The following is a 19816-nucleotide window of genomic DNA, read 5'->3' as shown; positions in this document are numbered from 1 at the left end:
ATACAGTATAGGGCTACCCCATTTCCCCTACTTTGAAGCAACTCTTCTCCTCACAGGCATGGCAAGGGCTGAACTCCCTCAGGATTCTCTAGGTGTACAACATGGTAGCAGTGACCCTAGAGATCCCAACAGCTGAGGAAATACCCTAGCAGTTGAAGGAAGGCAAAGGAGTTCAATTCTTTGCTTTGCTTGAGGACTAAGCATATCAAACTAATGCCTAATCCAGCATGTGCAAGGCTGTGTACTTCTGCTAGTATGCAATGAAGTTAGTGAGGTTTATCTGAAGTCAGTAATCTGTCATCACTTTACTCCATCAGTGTCTTCCCTTTAATAACTGCCTTGCGTTCAGTGCCTTGCTGCTGATGCAAATGCAATGTGTCAGGAGATGAGTTTGTTCTTGTAGGTGGCCACAAACTACTACTATTACTGCTACTATTCCGTCTTTCTGAATATTCCGGAAGGTTCTGCCATTTTGAACTTGGCTGCTGTTCAGACATTTCCCATGCAGGACATGGTGAAGAGGTAAAATTCAAAGAAGACTTGGAAATATAGGTTTCTTGAAGACCTTCTTCTGACAGGCACCGATTTGAAAGCACTTCTTTTTCTTTGGAATTTCGCCATTTCATCCTTCGATTCTGAAACCAAATTTTGACCTGTTGATGGGTCAATTAAACACAGTTATTGTTAGATTATTAAATATCATTCTGCCAATTTAGACAGTTAATTTAAATCCCATTTTAATTGTAATTTTAATCCCAATTTAGGCAGTTAATATTGTTCCATACAGTTTTCCAAATACAGAAAGAAAAAAATTAAGACTACATCTTATGTGGGGCATATATGGATCAGTACTGACTGGTCTACAGCTGCAGGGGTGTTCTTTACTTAAGGACCAGAAATCTTCTCCCTTCTTGGACTGGCAAGTGTTCCCTATTATAAGTGATATCCCCTAGTTAAAATCTGGAAAGTTTTCCCACTTATATAAACTGAATGCCATAAAAGCAGAAATGTGTGCATCATATAATTTATTAATATGGACAATGTGTTAATTTTACAGAGACATACATAGCTATATTAAGTGAAATAACTACTTTAATTTGGTGTCAGGACAGAACACAAACTTTTAAACAGCTTGTCAACCCTGCATGTCATGAATTTCAATGGTCCCTTATTGCTGTTTTGAAAATCTGGCAATAGTACTTGGGTAGATTGGAAAAGCATGTTAAATGCCCAAACTGAGAACCAATGATAAGAGAAGTGGGCAGATTAGAATTTTAAGTATTCAGTCTCTTTTCCTTTTCAGATCACATGTGACCTTCAGACTTTGAAGTACTTTCCTCAGTCGCACATGCTACTTCTATAGAGGGCCTATTCATATAGGTCCAAAACAGATGGGCTAAAAGCGCCAGCTTCAGGCTGATCCAGGGGCATGGCATTCAGATGAAGCATGCCCCCAAATTGGGCCAAAGTTGTGCTGCGACCACCTAAGGCAGCCCAAACCTAGCCGTGAAAGGGGCACAAAGAATGCTCCTTGCCAGCTGTCTGTTATGGACCATGCCAGCAGCCAGCCTGGGACCATGGCATCTGGTTGCCACAGTCCCACACTGCTCAGGGTGTGCTCACAGCTGGAGCGGCCAGAGGCACTCCAAGCCACCCATCTGCTTGAGGCCCTAGCCACAGTATTAGTGAGAACTTTACTGAGGAAGAAATAATAATCATTGCCTCTGAATAATTCACTGTAAGCAGCTGCATCATTGGGTAGATGTGGGAGATGTAGATCACACAAGATGATACCCCAGAGGAGGGTGACACCTGATGGGGCCCTCCTCCCACTGTGGCAGAGGGACAAGAATGGCCTTGTGGTACTTCTTCATCTGCTTGGCTCCTGGAGCTGAGGTGGTAGCGAGGGTGGCCCATGGGCAAGGCAGAGAGATGGGAGGGTGAAGCTGCCCCCACCCCACCCCCAGCAGCTCCCCTCACACACTGGGTGTCACCAAGTCTGGAGACACTACTGCTATAAGCACCATTTATTACAGTTCACAAGTGAGATACATGCTACCTTTTTTGGATGTACCATTTTCTGCTATGTGAATTTCCTTCCTAGGAGCAGTGGTGTCACTAGGGTTGTTGTCACCCAGTGTGGTAAGTCATAATGTCACCTCCCCCCATTGTACTCCTCCCATACCACACCATACAGAATCCTTAGTAACGTTTTTGTACTAATGTTACTCATTAATCATAATTCCCATTATCACTTAATGTAATGGTAATAGTTATGACATAAACAACTAGCAAAATTAAAAGTATACCTTTAAATTACAGTAGCATACACATAGCCTAAACGTATTTACTTGTACATAGTTTCGTGTGGTTAGTAAAAATTTGATAAGATGTGATGTTTTTGAAGAAAAATTAAAAATAACTTTTTTTAAAAAATACATTTTAAAATTTAAAATGTAAAAATATTTTTTTAAAAAACGAATGCCTCTCTTTCCTCCTCCCACTGAGCCTCACTCACACCATCTCTTCCACTGAGCTCCAGTGTTTTAAAGGAACACAAGTGAATGCTACAGTACATTTCTGCCAAAAGGGGAAATGTTCGGGAGAAGACTCACATCTCCTAGCAACACCCCTGTATAGAACCACTTATCGCATGTAACTTTCACAACAAAAATTATTTTCCAACAGAGCACCTAAACTGTGATGATTGGGGGCTTTCATGCCAAGAGTGAGATGGGGTGGAACAGTGGATCTGCTCTGGGATTTAATCCAGACTTTAAAGGATCTACCCTATCCGTCAAATAGGTTCGGCCTCCTCATTAATTCCTTTAATGTTCTGACCAAACCTAGAATAGGATTCATCAATCCACTGACTCAGAAGCCACCAACCTCTAAGGCAGCTAAATATACTTTTGCATCTTTAAGCATTACCTAACTTTACTTAAAGTGGAAAGAAATATCTCTGAATACTCAAATTAGGATTGTCAATGCCACTGTATTTCTTATCACTATATATGGTTATGAGAGCTGGATGGTGAAGAAAGATGATAGAACTACTAAAAAAAAAAGACAAATAAATGGGTCCTAGAACAAATCAAAACTGATCTCTCCCTAGAAGCCAAATGATGAAATTGAGGCTATTGTACTTTGGTCATATTATAAGAAGGCATGACTATAAAAGACAATAATGCTTGATAAGGCAGAAGGCAGTAGAAAAGAGATTGATAGACTCGCTCAAGAAATCCCTGAGTCTGAAAGACTTGAAAAGGACTGTTGAAGATAGGGCTTCTTGGAAATGTCTCATTCATAGGGTTGCCATAGGTCAAGATTAACTTGAAGGCAGTTAGCAACAACTACAAAATTTATGGGACGTTTTCTTCTCTTTCCTCAAAGAAGACTTTCAACATATGGATCATGCTTGATGCCCCACCAAGTCATCCTATACCTGTGACTCCTTCAGACTGAGGCCAAGGGCCAGTCTCTTTCTGTCTGTTTTACTGATATATTTCTGTTTCTGAAACATTTTCTCCAAAGCTTTCCTTTGCTCTTCAGAAAAGACAGCTCTTCTTAAAATACCTCTCCGGGATCTGGAATCCTGAGTTAGAAGAGGCAGAACACTTTCATGTCCTAGAACAAGAAAAATAATACAATACACACTCAGGTTATTATCAATCCAATTGGATAGATTCTTTTTTTTTTTAATGTGCACCAAACTTTAACCATTTTCAGTCCATTTTAAGTACGCCTGCCCACCTGCACCACATAACGTCATTTTGGACCTTCTGGTACAATTTTATACATTTTATTTTATTCTGATGTTCTCAGAAGTCTGGCCATTTTGAGTTCAGTGGTGTTTATTTGCAGGTAAATGTGTGCAGGATCAGTGTTAGAGGGATAGCACTCTGATTCACATGGTGAAAATGGGAGGGCACAAAATTCTTTCTTCAGTCAAAAGCAAAAGCATGCAACCCAGTTGTGTTCCATTTAATTTGGACTACATGTCCAATCTGCTTGTGGTCCCATAGCAATGATGTTCTGATTCACCCATTTCCCTCCCATTTTTTTTTTTTTGATGGGGAAAGAAGCATGCAGTGATTGTCCAGAGAGGCCTTTGCACAGAGTTCATTAATTACACATTAAATTAGGGTCACTGTGAAAAGGCACATAGCAACTCCACATGGCAGTGAATGCCACTCCAGTAGAGTGTCTCAACCAGGGTTTAGAAAAGTGACCTTTTTGTACTACAACTTCCAGAATTCCCAAGGCAGAAAAATCACTGATTTTAAATTATAATCTGGGATCATAAAAACTGTAATCCAAACAAAGGTAATTTTTCCAACCTCTAATCTGAACCAGAAGTCTTTTGCCTTCTAGCAAACACTGTGCAAGACACAAGATTCCTATAATTCAGAATCCCTCTAGTCAAAGGAGACCTCTTGATTCTTTTGACAAGCACTATAACAATCAACTGTGGTAGAATTAGACCAACAATCACTACAAAAATTGCAGTTTTAAAAGCAGCTTTTCCATTCAGTCATTCAGAGGAACGACCCTTTCATAACACTGAAATGGACTGAATTTTTCACCTGATCCATTGTTCAGGGCAAAAGCTTACCCCCCGAAACACAATAGTTATGTCAGGACCCATGAACTGTGTAGCAATCTCACAGACCCATCCAGCTGAACTCCACATTTGAAGGGTGTAATAGCATGTTGACACAAACGCTAATATGGTACCAAATACTTTCTGGGGGGAAACGCCTTCCTTCGTATTCTAGTATATGGTGATAAATGCCTTCTTAATCTGTGGAACAATCTTCATTTGCCATTGTGGCAGAGACCACCTTGAAGGAGCACGTAAAGGGTTTCGTCATGGTCTCCATTTTTTCCACCACCATTCAATACCTTCGAGTTAAATGGACAATTAATAGGTCACTTCAAAAATAGTAGTGTATCAGTCCCGGTTAATAAACAATTGCCACAGTTGATAATGGGCCCAGTGTATTCAGGGAGTCCCTGTAGGCACTCAGCTCAGCTCACTAAATTCCTTTTCAGGTAGACAGGGTTATATGGGAAGATGAGCTAGAATGAGTCTATAAAAGTCAGTTTCATTCACTGCTTTATTTTTCAGTCAAGTGCTTTAAAGGGTGTCCAGAAATCCTCACGGAATGTGAGACAGGAGAAAAGATCAGCACACAGAGCACCTCTTTATGGCCCACAAAGGAGCGACTGACCCTTGGCCATGCCTTTTCAGTCTGAAATAGTTTCTAAAGTTCATCGGCACAGTGAAAAATGGTGGTGAGGTCGCGTGTGGATGAGTAAAGTGAAAGTGGCGATTGGACACGGTGCCGCCGCTCATTGTGAAGATGCTGAGCCCATGTGAAGTGCTCTGTGGGAAAGTGTCGGCCCCCTAAAGCGGGACTCTGAAACTCAAAGCTCATTAAAGTGCCAGCATTTGCTGCCTCACTTGTCAAGAATCATTCGACTTAGCAACTGGCTTTCTGAAAACATTCTCAAAGAAACCTACCCCACCCACCTCCAGCCACATAGCCTAAGCTGGGCCCACAGCTTGCTCTTTGGATGCGTAAAGGTTCCCTCAGCCATAGGTACTAGTGAACGTTTACATTTATCTCCACCCACTGGTATCTTCCCAGGAGCATGTGAGCAGTGCTAGTTTTGATGGTCCTGGTCCTATTTCCTCTTCAGAACATGGCAAAAAACAAAAAATATGTTGGGCTACAATTTCTATAGTTCCCCAGGCAGCACAGACTGGAAGCAATAGTCAAGGTTGGGCAATTGCAGCAGGAACAGGGGGCAATTTTGTACCTCCAAATTCCTCCAGAAGCTGCACAAACTGTTAAAAATACCCTCCAAAACAGAAGTGGTCCTATTTTGGTGTTTGGGTAATTTTTGTTTGTTTGTTTGTTTGTTTGTTTTTTGTTTTGTAAATGATGTATTTTTAAAATATTAATAGTGCTAAGGGGATCTGCAACCTCTTTAAAGGACAAATTGCTGATACTGCAGGCTTCCAGGGCTTCACACACTGCATAATTATAGCACTGTGATTCCACTTTAATTGCCAAAGCTGGATACTATGGAATCCTGGGGTTTGCAGTTTAGTGAGGCCTGGAGCTCTGTAGCTGAGAATTCAAAATATATATCTTTAAACTCAAACCCCAGAATAGCATAGGAGAGAATCTCATTGTTATAATTCTGTAGTGTGAAAGTGCCACAGGAGAAGCAAATCATCTCCTTCATGTTTTGGCCAAAAAGACCCCCTAGGAGTTTGGAAAGTCCAGAGGAGATGAAGGACATTAGAACAGCCTGAGGGGCACATGTGGCCCCAGGGACACATTTTACCAATGCCTGATAAAGTCTATTGAAGCAACTTTACCAAGCTGTGACACTGCTACTGTCACCAGGAATTTCTTGATATGATGAAACATAGCCTCTGGATTGTCTACACAGGCCATTCACCTCATTTTCACCAGCCCTTGCATTGCCCTGTTCTGTTCCTACCATCCTGATCCCAAACAGATGTCATGAAAAGGCCAGAATCTATGGGGAGCTATAGCTTGAGAAGTTATGCAAAGGACTGGAATGTTCTCCTTGCAAGTCAAAGGCTGAGATCCTAAGTGGTCCAGGCACACAGCTCATCAGTGGCTGTTTGAGCTTGGAGCTGAGCTGTACAAAAGTGCATTCTGACTGCTGCAGTGCAGCTGGGGATAAGGAAATGTTGCACAAACAGATATTGGATACCTACTTGTACAACATCCAAAGCTCCCAGTTATGCCAGTGTAGGACACCAAAGGTGTGTTCACACTATAGAAATAATGCAGTCTGACACCACTTTAACTGCCATGGCATCATCTTACAGAATCCTGGGATCTGTAGTTTTGTGAACCACCAACACTTTGCAAAACTACAAATCCCAAGTTTCCATAGGATGGAGTACAGCACTTAAAGTGATGTCAAACTGTTACTTCTACAGTGTACATGCACTCCTAGAGGACTCTAGCCAAAGCATTCAGGTTTAGCTACCTCATATTTTCTGATGTCATACCAATTTATATGTATTTTTCTGTTCTGTTGAATGTGTCTTTATGTGTGTGTAAAATGAACCACTGTTAAAATCGCTTCACTAAAGAAAATATTTGAATTAAATTCTGCATAATTACATGCAGATGATTACATTCATGATTCTAAATGATTACACAGGCAGCATTCCAGTCAAACAAATCTATCTTGCTCAAATGAAAATGAAGTGTTACAATTGACACCATGTGAAGGAACAAATGAAAGCTCATGCAATATCATAAATAAAATTTTGAGATATTATTTAGCAACAAGCTAGATATTATAGTGAAAAGAGCCTTGTGCAAACATCGGGTCACTTCTAAATTTACTTAGGAAGTATGAGAAGCATTTAAAGAACAACATGAGAGTATAAATCCAAATTTCTAAGGCATCTCTCCTTAGACTGATTTGCCCAGCTGCTGACATTAGGATTTTTGGAAAGCTCTTATTTAAAGTCCATGTTACTTTGACACATATCCATTCATAAGGAGATTACCATATTTATCTGCAAAATGTTTAAAAGAAAAATTCTACAGACACAATGGTCAAGATTCAACAAGGTTATTCTGCTAACAGAACCAGAATATTGAAATAATTAGCTAATAATCCCATTATTTCACTAGATTTTTCTATTCACATGGTTTAAATCACTAGATTTCCACATTAAAGTATGGGATTAACTTTGGCATTATTGCAGTAGTTGGTTTTAAAACCTTGAAATCCATAAGTGTGGGTGGTTCCTATGATTCTATAAAACAGGAAGACCCAAAGAAAAAAATTCAGATTGGCAAACATACATAACACAGCTCAGTTGCTATGCAGGCTACTGTACTTGAATCATTGCTTTCTTTGGGAACAGTGAGAAACTCAGCAAAGAATATCTTTTTATACTTAAGTGAAAGGTTCTTCTCAAGTCCTGCATTTGCTCCTCACTTAGTTTCTACTTCATCACCTCTTCCCAGCTCCATTCTAGTTTCCTCGCATCCCCTGATTAAGTGAGGCACATGTTTTGAGGGGTTTGGTGATACTGAAACTATTCATTCTGAGCCAAAAGATTAATTTAGCTAAACCCATGCCCTCCCTCTGTCTACTCAGAAGTAATCCCACTGAACCCCTTTGCAATCTTTCAGTGTGTTTCTTATTGCTAACACAATGATAGGCAATCAGAAGATTAAGTGGAAAGCTTTCCTCAAACCCTCTCTTCCCACCACATTTCTTTTCCTCTCTCTCTGTTTCCCTCTACATGTCTCCCATTTGCTTTTCCCATTCCCAGCCCCAACCCCACACACCTTCTTCAGTGGATCACACACTTTGAGATATTTAGTAAGCTGGAAACCAAGAGACAAAACTAGCTAAATTCAAACCTTCCCATCCTTGGGAGAAAAGGTTTGGGTTTGTTTGTTTTTCTTTTTAAAAATTCACAGAAGATCCATTGAGTTAATAGGCAGTTTAAAAGCCTGCCACTATTTTTTGAAGATCATCTTGTGATATGGAGTAGTGTGCGTATGTGTGTGTATAAGAGAGAGCGAGAGCATGTAGTAGTTCAGCTATATCTTATCTATAACTCTCCTGTTGAAATCTCTTTTCAAAAAATAAATCTGACATTTTCCTTAAGTCCCTGAAGTGATTAAAATGTATAGACTAGTGTCTTGTTTTGTTTTGTTGATTTCCCATTTCTAAATGAATGTTGGATTTAGGTCTCAGAAAACAAATTGTAGATCTTTTTCCACTATCCCAAAGCCAGCAGCTTTTCTTGGCTTTCTCTTCTCTCTTTCTCTTTCTCTCTCTCTCTCTCAATAGTGTTTGAAATCACTCACAATTACTCAGTGTACCAGAGGCTGATAAATCTTTGCAAACCTCCTGAATGGGATTGCTGTGATTTTTACAGAGGCATTAGCCTTTTGCCATTGCATCACCAATTAGGGTTGGGGGTTTTTTTCCCCTCAAAGCACATTAAATCCTGCTGCTTTGGTTTACAGAATAACTCAAGCATTACTGATGAAGCATAAAAACTTACTTGGAAAAACAGTGGGAGATGCCGGGTGTTGACAGGACCCACCACAGCATGCCGAATAGACCTGCGGGGCTCTCAAGAAAAAATGCTTCGGAAGAGCTGCGAACACAAAGTTGAGTCCATTGAATGTGGTTGCCATTCACAACACTTTCAATAAATACATATATATTTCATGCTATAATAGGAATCACTTTATATCAATTAATGTTTTGCCATGGCTTTCCCAATGACCTCCATTCCTGAAATGGACCCTGCCTTTTCCTCTGTCTAGGTACAAACATGGCTGGGATAAGCCAGCTCCTATTTATGAAAGTATCATGAGCTCTTTTGTATTATCCGTTACTTAAAATTATAACCAGGTGAACCATTGCACTGCATTTATCCTATAGCTATAGTTTTGTCAATGGTACATACGCTGGTTAGATTCAGTATTATAGATCATTAACTTTTCCAGATAAATAAATTCTGGAAAGTAGACTCATACTGCTTCAATGTGACATCTGAATTTAAATCTGTTTCTTTGTTTTTGTTTTGTTTTTTCAAAATAACCACACAGCTCTTTGAACCCAAGATACTTTACACTGATCGGCTTACCTGCAACTCTTAACTTATCTGAAATGTCAGCACTGCACATCAAGAAAGTTATTCAAGCAACCATAGACCTGCTCAAATATTCATCAGATATATTTTAACATCAGTAATTTATAGGCAAATGACTTGAGCAGGACTCCAAAATATAGCTACCTAGAAATAAGTGTTCAGTCAGATGAAGGGGGTATTTACATACAAGTCATTTATGTGCTGTGCTTTTCACATGGATGCAGTCACTAGGGTTGGTGTCACCCAGTGCAGTAACTCATGGTGTCATTCCCCCACTGACCCCCTCCCATTTCACATGGTACAGAAACCTTAGTAATGCTTTTTTATACTAATGTTACTCGTAAATTGTAATTCCCATATGCCACTGAATGTAATGCTAATAGTTGTGACATAAACAACTAACAAAACAAACTACCAAACTTTCATGGTGTTCCTATCATTTTACTTTCAGAAAAGCATGCTTTGCATCAGAGCACCAAACAACTGGGGTTACTTGTATGTGTGTGGTGGCATTTCTTTTCCTTCCCCAACTAAACAACCTAAGCTTGGAAATTCCCCACAGATACATACGAGATACACTTTTGCACTACAACTTGGTTGGCAGTTGTAGTCTCCAAAAGTAACTTTCTCATCCCATAGTATGGATTCACTGATTTTCAAAATATATATTTTAGGTGCAATATTGGAAAAGCTGCTCATCTGATTTTTTTCCTGTAGTTTCTCCTCTGTGTCACTCAGTTTCAGTGATGTCAGGGACAGGTCTGTACAAATGCAGCTCCAGTGTATATACAGAATGGCTCTGATCAGGTACTGAAGGAGAAAGTCCCTGTTCACTGAAATCTCTGTGTCAGAGTTTGGTAAACTGACATTTTGAACTGCAGCTCCCAGAATATCCTAGCCATGCTGGCTGGGGATGCTGTGAGTTTGAGTCAATGTCACCTTTTTCAAGCTCTGCTCTATCAGTCCAGTGAAGGAGGCAGGGTAAGATTTTTTTTAAAAATTAAAAAAAAATCTCTCCCTAGTCTACAAATCACATCTGTAAATCACCCCAGACTGCTTTTCTATTGAGCCCAATCGCTTCCAGCTTTGTAAACCTACTAGACACTGTTGACTTTCAAAAAGTGTTTAAGACAAGCCACAAGTCCCACAATATTTATTATACAGGAGATCTGCCAAAAGCAATTTCACAGTTCCACGTGATAAACCTGAAGTACCCTGCATGCATTTTGCACAGATGCTTTTGACAGTGTTAAGCATTTGCAAGCTTGAGAACCTGTTCTTACTTAAAGACAGAGCTCTCGAAGTATCTCAACCACTGAATTCCAAGAATTCAAAGAAATATCACGGGGGGGGGGAGGAATGTAACACAAACCTGAAAACTCTTTTCAACCTGCTCCTAATAGATATATTTAGCTTCATGAATGGTTTTCTGATCTATACCATAGCTTTCAAAATGGGCCTCTATAGAGAGGCATGAAATGTTGCTCAAAGAGGAATAAACTAGCTCTGGGTTCTAGTCAGTTGCCTTTTGCCAGAGCCAAGATGGTACACTCAAAAATATCACAGGAAAGGGTATCATAAAGAAGAGGAAAGAAGCAAAAAGTGGTCACTAAACTGAATAAAGGACTAGAACAACTGCCCTATTTGGAAAAGTTACACCAGTCCAAAACACACTGCAGAAATAATCCAGTTTGGGATCACTGTAATTGCCGTGGCTCAACGCTAGGGAATTCTGGGAACCATTGTTGTTGTTTTTTAAAAAACCTCTTTATTATTAATCAACTGACAGTAAGGACAAACAAACAAACAAACATCAAAAACAACAATTATAATATACACAGATACAAACCTTTAAAAAAAAGCTAAGTACTTCCTTCCTGTTTTGTTTAAAGTCTAATTTGCTGATTAAACAGATTACACCTCTTCCAGATTTTAATATAATTGTAAATCCATTATATTGATCTTAAAGGAACCATTGTTTTGTGAGACATTTAGCCTTCTCTGTCAGAGAGCTCTGATGCCACAATAAACTACAAGTCCCAGGATTTCCTAGCACTGAGCCAAGGCAGTTAAAGTGGTCTCAAACGGGGTTATTTCTGAAGTGTATGTTGGACCATCATTTGTCATTATTTAGCTGAGGAAAAGGCTGAGCAAAGGGAGACATAGCAGAAATGTATGATTATGCAGGCTGTGATGAAAATGGATCAGACAGGGAGAAGCTTTTCTCCTTTCTGTTAAAACTTGAGTCCATCCATTGATTGTGGATGGTGGAAGATTAGGAACAAATAAAAGCTGGAAATGACTTGAAGACACACAACAGCAACAGCAACTTCTTTATGCCACACACAGTTAAACTGTGAAATTCACTATCCCATCCATCAATGTGGGTGGCTTTACAAGGGGGCAGGACAAATTTATGAAGGATAAGGCTTTCGGTGGCTACTGCTCATGACAGTTATATATTCCCTCCAATACCAGAGATAGTGTGCCTCTGAATATCATTTACTGGAGAACAAGAGCAGGAAGATGCTCGTGTCCTGCTTGTGAATTTCTTGGCTACTGCATGAGCAGAGTGATGGACTTGACAGGCCTTTGGTCTAATCCAGCATACCTCATAGGTTTCCTGAAAAGTTGATTGGTGATTTTTGAGACTAATACCGCTATTAGTCTTAATTGGTTTTTCACAGGAGTTTGGCTTTCCTTAGGGTCTTTTCCACACAGTGTAGACTGTGCCTCTGTTCTCACCTTTTTGTGCTCCTTTTGCGGTCAGGTTTGGGCCACCTTAGGCCCAATCTGGGGGCATGAATCTTCTGAATGTCACATACCTGGATAGACTGAAACCGGTGCTTTTGGCCTGTCTGTTTTGGCCCTGGGTGACACTGGGTAAGTCACACTCTCTCAGCCTTAGAGCATGGTGAAGGCAAACTCTCTCTGAAGAAATTTGCCAATAATACTTTAGGGACATCATAAACCAGAAACAACTTGAAGGCACACAACAACAGCAAGAACAACAACAGTAGTAATAACAGAAGTTATTTTTGCCGCTATCATCCACATCAGTACTGGCACTTCTTTCCTTCCATGGGTTCACAGTGATGTACAAGGGTTTTTCCTCTTTATTCACAGCAATGGTATGAGATAGGTTAGAGGGGAGTGAAGGAGCGTTAGATATTATATTATAGCTGTTAAGGGCAGTCATATTCAGAGCATTTTCCAGGATCCTGTAGGCCAGGAAAGGTCAATGTGTACCCCTTCAGATGTTGTTGGACGGCTATTGCTATCAAACAACCAGAGGTTAGGAATAATGGAAACTATGGTCCAAAAATTTCATGGGGGGGGGGGGGCTCAAGTTACAAATAGTGATAAAAACTATAAAGTCTTTTGTTACCTGCTATTATCAACCTTAAATCATTTTACTGTTTATTTTTAAACTAATTATGGAAGCTGGAATTGATAAATGCACCAGAATTGTTATACCCACAACAGATTCCTGAAGTAATTTCAGTAGGATTACAAATGGGGAAACTGGGAAAGGTGTAATGATGTCTGCAACATGGCTGAAAACCTTACGCTATTTACAATTCTAAAACAGCAGTTTAGCTGTATTTTTAGTCTTCTCCATAGAATTGCTCACTACGAAAGAACCCAAAATTACCATGTCTGCAGTCTCCAGGAGGTAAATGAAACTGCACTAGAATTAACCTATTCTGGATTACAATGTCATGCTTGATTTTAAATTGCATTTAAAGAGAAGCTGCAAATTTTGCTAGCCAAACGACAAACTGAAATCAACAGCTGCAGCTTTTCCAATCCCGTGACTGCTTCTACCTGTAGTTCTATACATCTTGCTCATACAGAAGGCCACAGGTAATACTAGCTGCCTCAAGCAACTGATCTTGAGTTTCATGCAAGGGCATCAACATATTACTCAATGTAATAACATAAGGAGAGAAGCACTTATAGGATTTTGAGTTCCATGTGGTAACCCCGCCATTCTGGAGCACTGTGTACCTTTTCAAGGTGTAGATATGTGTTAATCCACCAGATGCAAAAATATTTTGAACCAGCCAGTACACCCTATCATGAATACATCTTTCTCGAAAGTTGAGTGTCACTGATAATAACAGGAGTAAATTTCTAGTTGAATGTATGACCTGTAATTGTGACAGTCACTTCTCCACATCTAAAACATGTTTGCAATGCAGTCTGTACATCAGGTTGTAATCAACTTCACTTGATTACAATTTAGTATTATGTGGAGGATGTTTTACTTTTTTCTTGTTCTCATCTTTGGAAACAAGACTATATAAAAATCCAACTGATCTAACTAAATATACTGGCAATATCATCATATAAGGCATACTGGCCAGAATGCCAAGATAAGAGAAATTCAGAGTAGGAGAGAAAATAAAGCACAGTTCTTTTCTTTCATCTTAGCCATAGCAGCTCCTGATTTAAACAAGTCACTTTTTAAAAACTGCACAATTGCTTTCTGTTTGGCCATAGTATGATATTTTTTTCAGCAAGAGGCAAATGAACTTCTGGCTGTATCTGTCCCCTGCTTGTGCACCTTACATTTGAGATTTCCAGTTCACAGAACATTTAGAGTCCCTTATACTCTGCTACTGTAATGTCCCAAGTAACTAGCCCAAATGCTTCTGTGAGAATAGGATCAGGCCAGTAAACTCTCTTGATATTAACAGCATTCATTTCTGTACTAATAACAACCAATGTTTTGTTGTTCTGGAAATTTCAACAGGCTTTTTATTTAATAATTCTGTAAGTGAGAGTACTAGCATCTGAATTACATATAATTCTTCACTAAATGCAGATTATTATTGATTGGTGTGCATATTGTATTGTATATTTATACCTTTGTGTCTGGAAAATATTGCACTAAATCTTAATTTAGTTGTAATTATTTAATAGTAAGTAAAGTATTATTAGTTTATTAGGAACAATTATGAATAATTAATAATATATTCATCAAAATTTTCTGTCACAATTTATGCAAAGCCCTGAAAAGATTATAAGGTAATATCAAACTGCTAAGTATTACCATAACAAAAAATAAACATTAAACTTAAAAGCATCTGCAGCTATAACCAATTTAGGTTTACTAAACTGAGAAAACTAGGCGATCTATTAGCAAATGAACCCTGTAAATGAAAGACCACTTACCCCCAATCAAAGTTTATTTGAAATTTTAAATTTCAGATTAGCTTCATGGTTGGATTTATTCTTGGTTTTATTCTTATTCTTGATCTGCTGGCTGTTACTTATAAAAACTAGAAATTAATCATAAGGAGTTTTATCTTTAGGATGAGTTTGGCAATCTGGTATTTTACAATGATCTGTCTTGCCTGCAAGTAATTTCTGTGAGAACAGTAACAAACTTTGCTGCTTTCTGTGCCAATCTTAATGGAATGCTGGTGAGATAACAGCTTTTGCATTATTTCCAGGCCCAGCTAGTATACCACAACCATGACATATCCTGCCTGCCCTTGTAGTTCTAATCCATTCACCAGGAGTAACTACCACCCTAGTTATTGTGTGCCTCTAAATAAGGCAAACCTATCATGGGATTTTCTTGGTAAGATTTTCTTGGCAAGAGGACTTTTCCATTCACTGCCTTCTTAAGAGAGACCAAGCCTGGCGTAGTGGTTTGAGTGTTGGACTGCAACTCTGGAGACCAGGGGTTTGATTCCTAGCTCTGCCATGAAATCCATTGAGAGACCTTGGGCAAGTCACACACTCTCAGCCTCAGGGGAAAGCAATGACAAAACTCCTCTGAACCAGTCTTGCCACTGGCCCATCTCGGTCTCTCAGCTCCCACCCTTGTGCTTCATCCATCCTTGTTCAGGCCCTGCTCTTCCTTAGGACTCCATGGACCAACATGATGCACCTTTTTAATTGCTCTTTAACTATACCATTGGGAACACTGAAGTCATTCCAAGTTAGTCACCCTCTTCACTTATTGAAGGAGGCATCACTCCATCCTACTTTCTGCTAGACTGAGGGGAAAGCAGATTGTCTACATTTACTGAGCGCAGGCTTTTAGAGATGAACTTGAGCACCTTCTTTGTTGGCCAGGTAGGAAGTGGATTCACCTCAGAGGTCCAAAAAACACACTGCAGAAATAATCCAGTTTGAGACCGCTTTAATGGGATGGTTTATAACTGTTAAATTTTATTCTTACAACATTTTATTATCTTTTTGCTGTAATCTGCCTTGATTCCCTCAGGAAAAGGCAGAATATAAATATTAATAATAATAATAATAACTACTCTAGCTCAGTGATAGGGGGTACTAGGAATTGTAGTTTATTGTGGCACCAGAACTCTCTGACAAATAAATTTATCACATGGGGGAGATTGGGAGTTTATGCCATAAATGTCCTGTAAAAATCACGTAATTACGCAAAACAATTTCACACGACATCACACAAAACCCATCATTAAAGTGGTCACAAAGAAGCATTAACGCACATCTTTTTACTTTCGGGATTTCAGTGACATTGCATTTCTGATATCACTTCATTTGCACAATTGTGTGTGATAATCATTTGCACAATTACTTGCCTTTTTTGCTTTATTTGTGGGATGCTTTAAATGTGGTTTAATCTCTCTTTAATGCCAAAATTAGCTCCAGTGTGATAAACTCCAGAGAAGGCTAACACTCTTTAGGTCCAAAACACAATGCAGAAATAATCCAGTTTGAGACCGCTTTAACTGCCCTGGCTCAGTGCTAGGGAGTCCTGGGGATTGTAATTTGCTGAAGCACCAGAGCTCTCTGACAGAGAAGGTTCAGCGACTCACAAAATGACAGTTCCCAGGATTCCATAGCATTGAGCCAGGGCAGTTAAAGCGGTCTCAAACTGGATGATTATTTCTGCAGTGTGTTTTGAACCTAAAGAATGTTAGTCTTCTCTGTAGGATATCACATGACTGAAATTGGAAATACTGTATAATCCAGTGTCATCCTGAATGCAATCATGTGTATTCACGTTATTGCGCAAAAGGTTACCACACGCGATCGCTGGCAGTCTGAACGCACTCCGAACGCAATCACGCATCAATCCACAGTTAAATAAATTTGGTGAACTAGCGAAGTCACAAACTCTATTCCTAGGTAACTTCGCACTCAGTGCACTGTTGTTTGGTGTGATGTACATGTCTCCTTTGGTCCTGGTCCCCCCCCCCCCGCAATCTGGAAGGTGGGGTTCCCATGAAGCCACGCTGCAATTCCACTTCAATTTTGCTTCTGCTTGTCCTTCAGCATTGATGAGGGGAGGCTGCTGCCTGCTAATTAAGAGGCATGGACCCGGAGCTATTGGATAACCGTTATATTCATGTTTTAACATGACAAGAGTGAATATATGCTCATTTTAACATGAATAGAGCATGTTCTTCCAACCATTCTTCCCGCCCCCCTCCAACCTCTTTTGTAAATTGTGGGGTTCCTTGGTTCCTCTCTCTCACTCACCTAAATATGCTATGTTCCAGTCATCTGGAGTCTCACTGAGCAAGTGCAAGGGTGCCAATTCACAATTAAGAACCCACCAATGTGTTGGCTTACTTCGCACAGAATCTGGGTCGCATTCAGGGAGGCCATTACAGCGAATTTAAGGTGTGATAAGGAATCACATAATTGCGTGAATTTTCAAATTGACCTCGCTATGTTCTCTTTCAAAATTGAGAGGCTCCCGTCCCATTTGATAAACTCCTCTGTCAGAGAGCTCTGGTGCTACAAGAAACAACAGTATGCTATAAATGACAGTATGCTATAAGATGGAGCCAGGGCAGTTAAAGCAGGGTCAAACTGCATTCATTCTGCAGAGCTTCTACAGTCGAAGGTAACTTTATACCCTGCATTTCCCCAAAATTGGGACTAGAAGTAGCTGGAGAAAGAGATAGAGGAAGAGGAAGAGGAGGAGGAGGAGGAGGAGGCGAACTCCCAAAGAGAATAATCTGCTCCCATTCTTCTTTCTTTTTGAAAGAATGAAAGAAGAAAAAGAAACAGAGATAGAGGAAGATTGGGATTTAGTTGTGACATTTTGGAAAGAAACTTTATCTGTTAAGAGGACATATAGAACTGATTATATAGGTAGGAAAAGAGGAAAAGGAAAAGACTTGGGAAAAGAAAAAGAGGAAAAAGAGAAGAAATCAGGAGGAAAAATCCAAACTGTGTTAAGAGTACGGCGATGAATAGAATATTAGTCCAGGCCAAAATAATGGAAGAGGAGGAAGAAAATGTAAATGTAAAAGAATGTAAATGTAAAATGTAAAAGAATGTAAAGGGGATAGAATGGAGAAGCAGTGGATGGCAGATAAAAAAAGGTCTGAGTATATAGATAAATATAGTATATAGTATATTTATGGCATATAGATAAAAAGTGTAAGTCTATAGGTAGGAGAGTTCAGTGTTTGTTGGGAAATGAGGGATTATTGGTGTGAAGAGTGAACGAATGGGGAGGAAAGGAATGCATTTGTGGTTTATGTCATGAATGGGTTTTTTAAGGGAAATAAAAATGTAATGATGATGATGATTAAAAACAAAACCTCCCAAAGAGAATAATCTGGATGGGGGAGGAAGACCCCCCCCCCCAAAAAAAAAGAGATGGCATCTGCCCTGTAGGAATAATGCCTTCACTGCAAGGGTTCAATGCCATGAGATTTGTAGTTTTCTCAGCTATATTTTTAGCTTTTTTGTCAAGACAAGGTTTGAGCCCTGGCCTGAAAAGTCCCCAAAGTGTGGGACCGGGGGTTGTCTCACCTGTCTCCGTGGGTCGGGGCTCCGCTGGGAAGGGGAAGGCCCCCCCGGGGGCCCGGGTCCTCCTCTGGGCGGCCGGGAAGAGCCCTTGCAGCGGGATCGGAGCCGGGGGCCTGGAGGGCGTGGGTGGGGGGCTGCCCCCCTGGACCCCTTTCAGCAAGTTCTCGATGAGGAAACTTTTGCCCAAGTGACCAAAGCCCCCCGGAGCCACAGAGGGGGAGGAGGCGCAGCAGGGCCAGGGCCAGGGCAGCATCCTCAGGCGGCAAGTGCAGGGGGGTCGACGCCCCCGATCCCGGGCCTGGTTTTTTTAAAGAATGGAGTTTCCCTCTCCTGCGATCCGTGCGCCTTGTGCTCCTTCCAAGGCTGGGGGGGATTCTGTAGAGGAGGCTGGAAAGTGGGGCAGAGAAGGGGGCAGGAGGAGGGGAGGGGCGCTCTCCGTCACTGGAGGGCAGGGATCCTCCGGGGAAGCCTCGCCACCCCTCGCCCTCCCCTCCCCACACTTCCGAGGAGGGGGTCTTCCCTTCCCCCTATCCCCCTTTCCCCCTGATCCCCCCCCCCCCCCCAAAAAAGTCCTAACTCCCGCAATCTAACTCCCCAGGGTTGCCCCCTCCGGAAGGCCCTGACACTCAAGGTTTAGGAAAAGTTACTTCTTAGGACTGCAGATCCCAGCATCCCCCGTCCAGGTGCTGGGAGATCTCCTTCCCAAGACAGCCCCTCGGTTTGAAGGGCTGGATTCCCCAGGATTCCTGTCTGGGCCACTGAAACCTATTGGGTGACCTTGGGCAGGTCACACTCTCTCAGCCTCAGAGGATAGCCAAGGCAAAGCCCCTCTGATCCACTCTGAGCCAAGGAAACCCCAGGGAAGGGTCGCCCTAAGCAGAAAACGACCTGAAAGCACTCAAGGGCAACAGCTGTTTCCAAATTCTGAAGAGTTGGGTCTGGTTTTGCACACCATGTGCTTTAATGGGGGGGACTGCACTCCCAAAATAAACCCCAAATGACACCCATAGACCCACACAGAGACCAGGACACTGGTCCCTATGAGATGGGCCTGCATCTTGGGCAGCCAAACCCAATGAAGGAGGAGGAAAGTCGCTCTCCAGCGTCCTGACTTCCTGCAACTAGGATTGTAAGCAAGCAAGGAAACAGGCCAGCGGACAGACAGTTCATGTCTTCTTCCAAGGCAGTGGTCCTCAAACTGTGCCCTTTAAGGGATTTTCTATTTCAGCTCTCAGAATCCCAGACTTCTGGCCAACATGGCAGAGGCTTCTGGGAGCTGAAATCCAAAACCTCTTAAAAGGCACAGTTTGGGGACCACTGCTCTAAGGAGTAGCCCTACTGACCTCCCCTTCA

General features: G+C 41.0%; 1 protein-coding gene across 1 annotated transcript; it reads right to left on the bottom strand.

Moving 5' to 3' along the window:
* Positions 1-202: 202 nt before the first annotated feature.
* On the bottom strand, positions 203-18819 carry DBX2 (developing brain homeobox 2). The gene is made up of 4 exons (XM_042468105.1): positions 18467-18819; positions 9095-9190; positions 3446-3627; positions 203-653 (listed from the first exon to the last, which is right to left on the bottom strand). The coding sequence occupies exons 1-4, from the start codon at positions 18714-18716 to the stop codon at positions 306-308; spliced, it is 876 nt and encodes a 291-aa protein (XP_042324039.1). The 5' UTR covers positions 18717-18819; the 3' UTR covers positions 203-305.
* Between the last annotated feature and the right edge of the window lie 997 nt (positions 18820-19816).

Source organism: Sceloporus undulatus, chromosome 5 (assembly GCF_019175285.1).
Source record: "Sceloporus undulatus isolate JIND9_A2432 ecotype Alabama chromosome 5, SceUnd_v1.1, whole genome shotgun sequence".
In the NCBI taxonomy this organism is placed as follows: Eukaryota; Metazoa; Chordata; class Lepidosauria; order Squamata; family Phrynosomatidae; genus Sceloporus; species Sceloporus undulatus.
The sequence above is the reverse complement of the archived record's forward strand: the minus strand, read 5'-3'. Positions and strand labels throughout refer to the sequence as shown.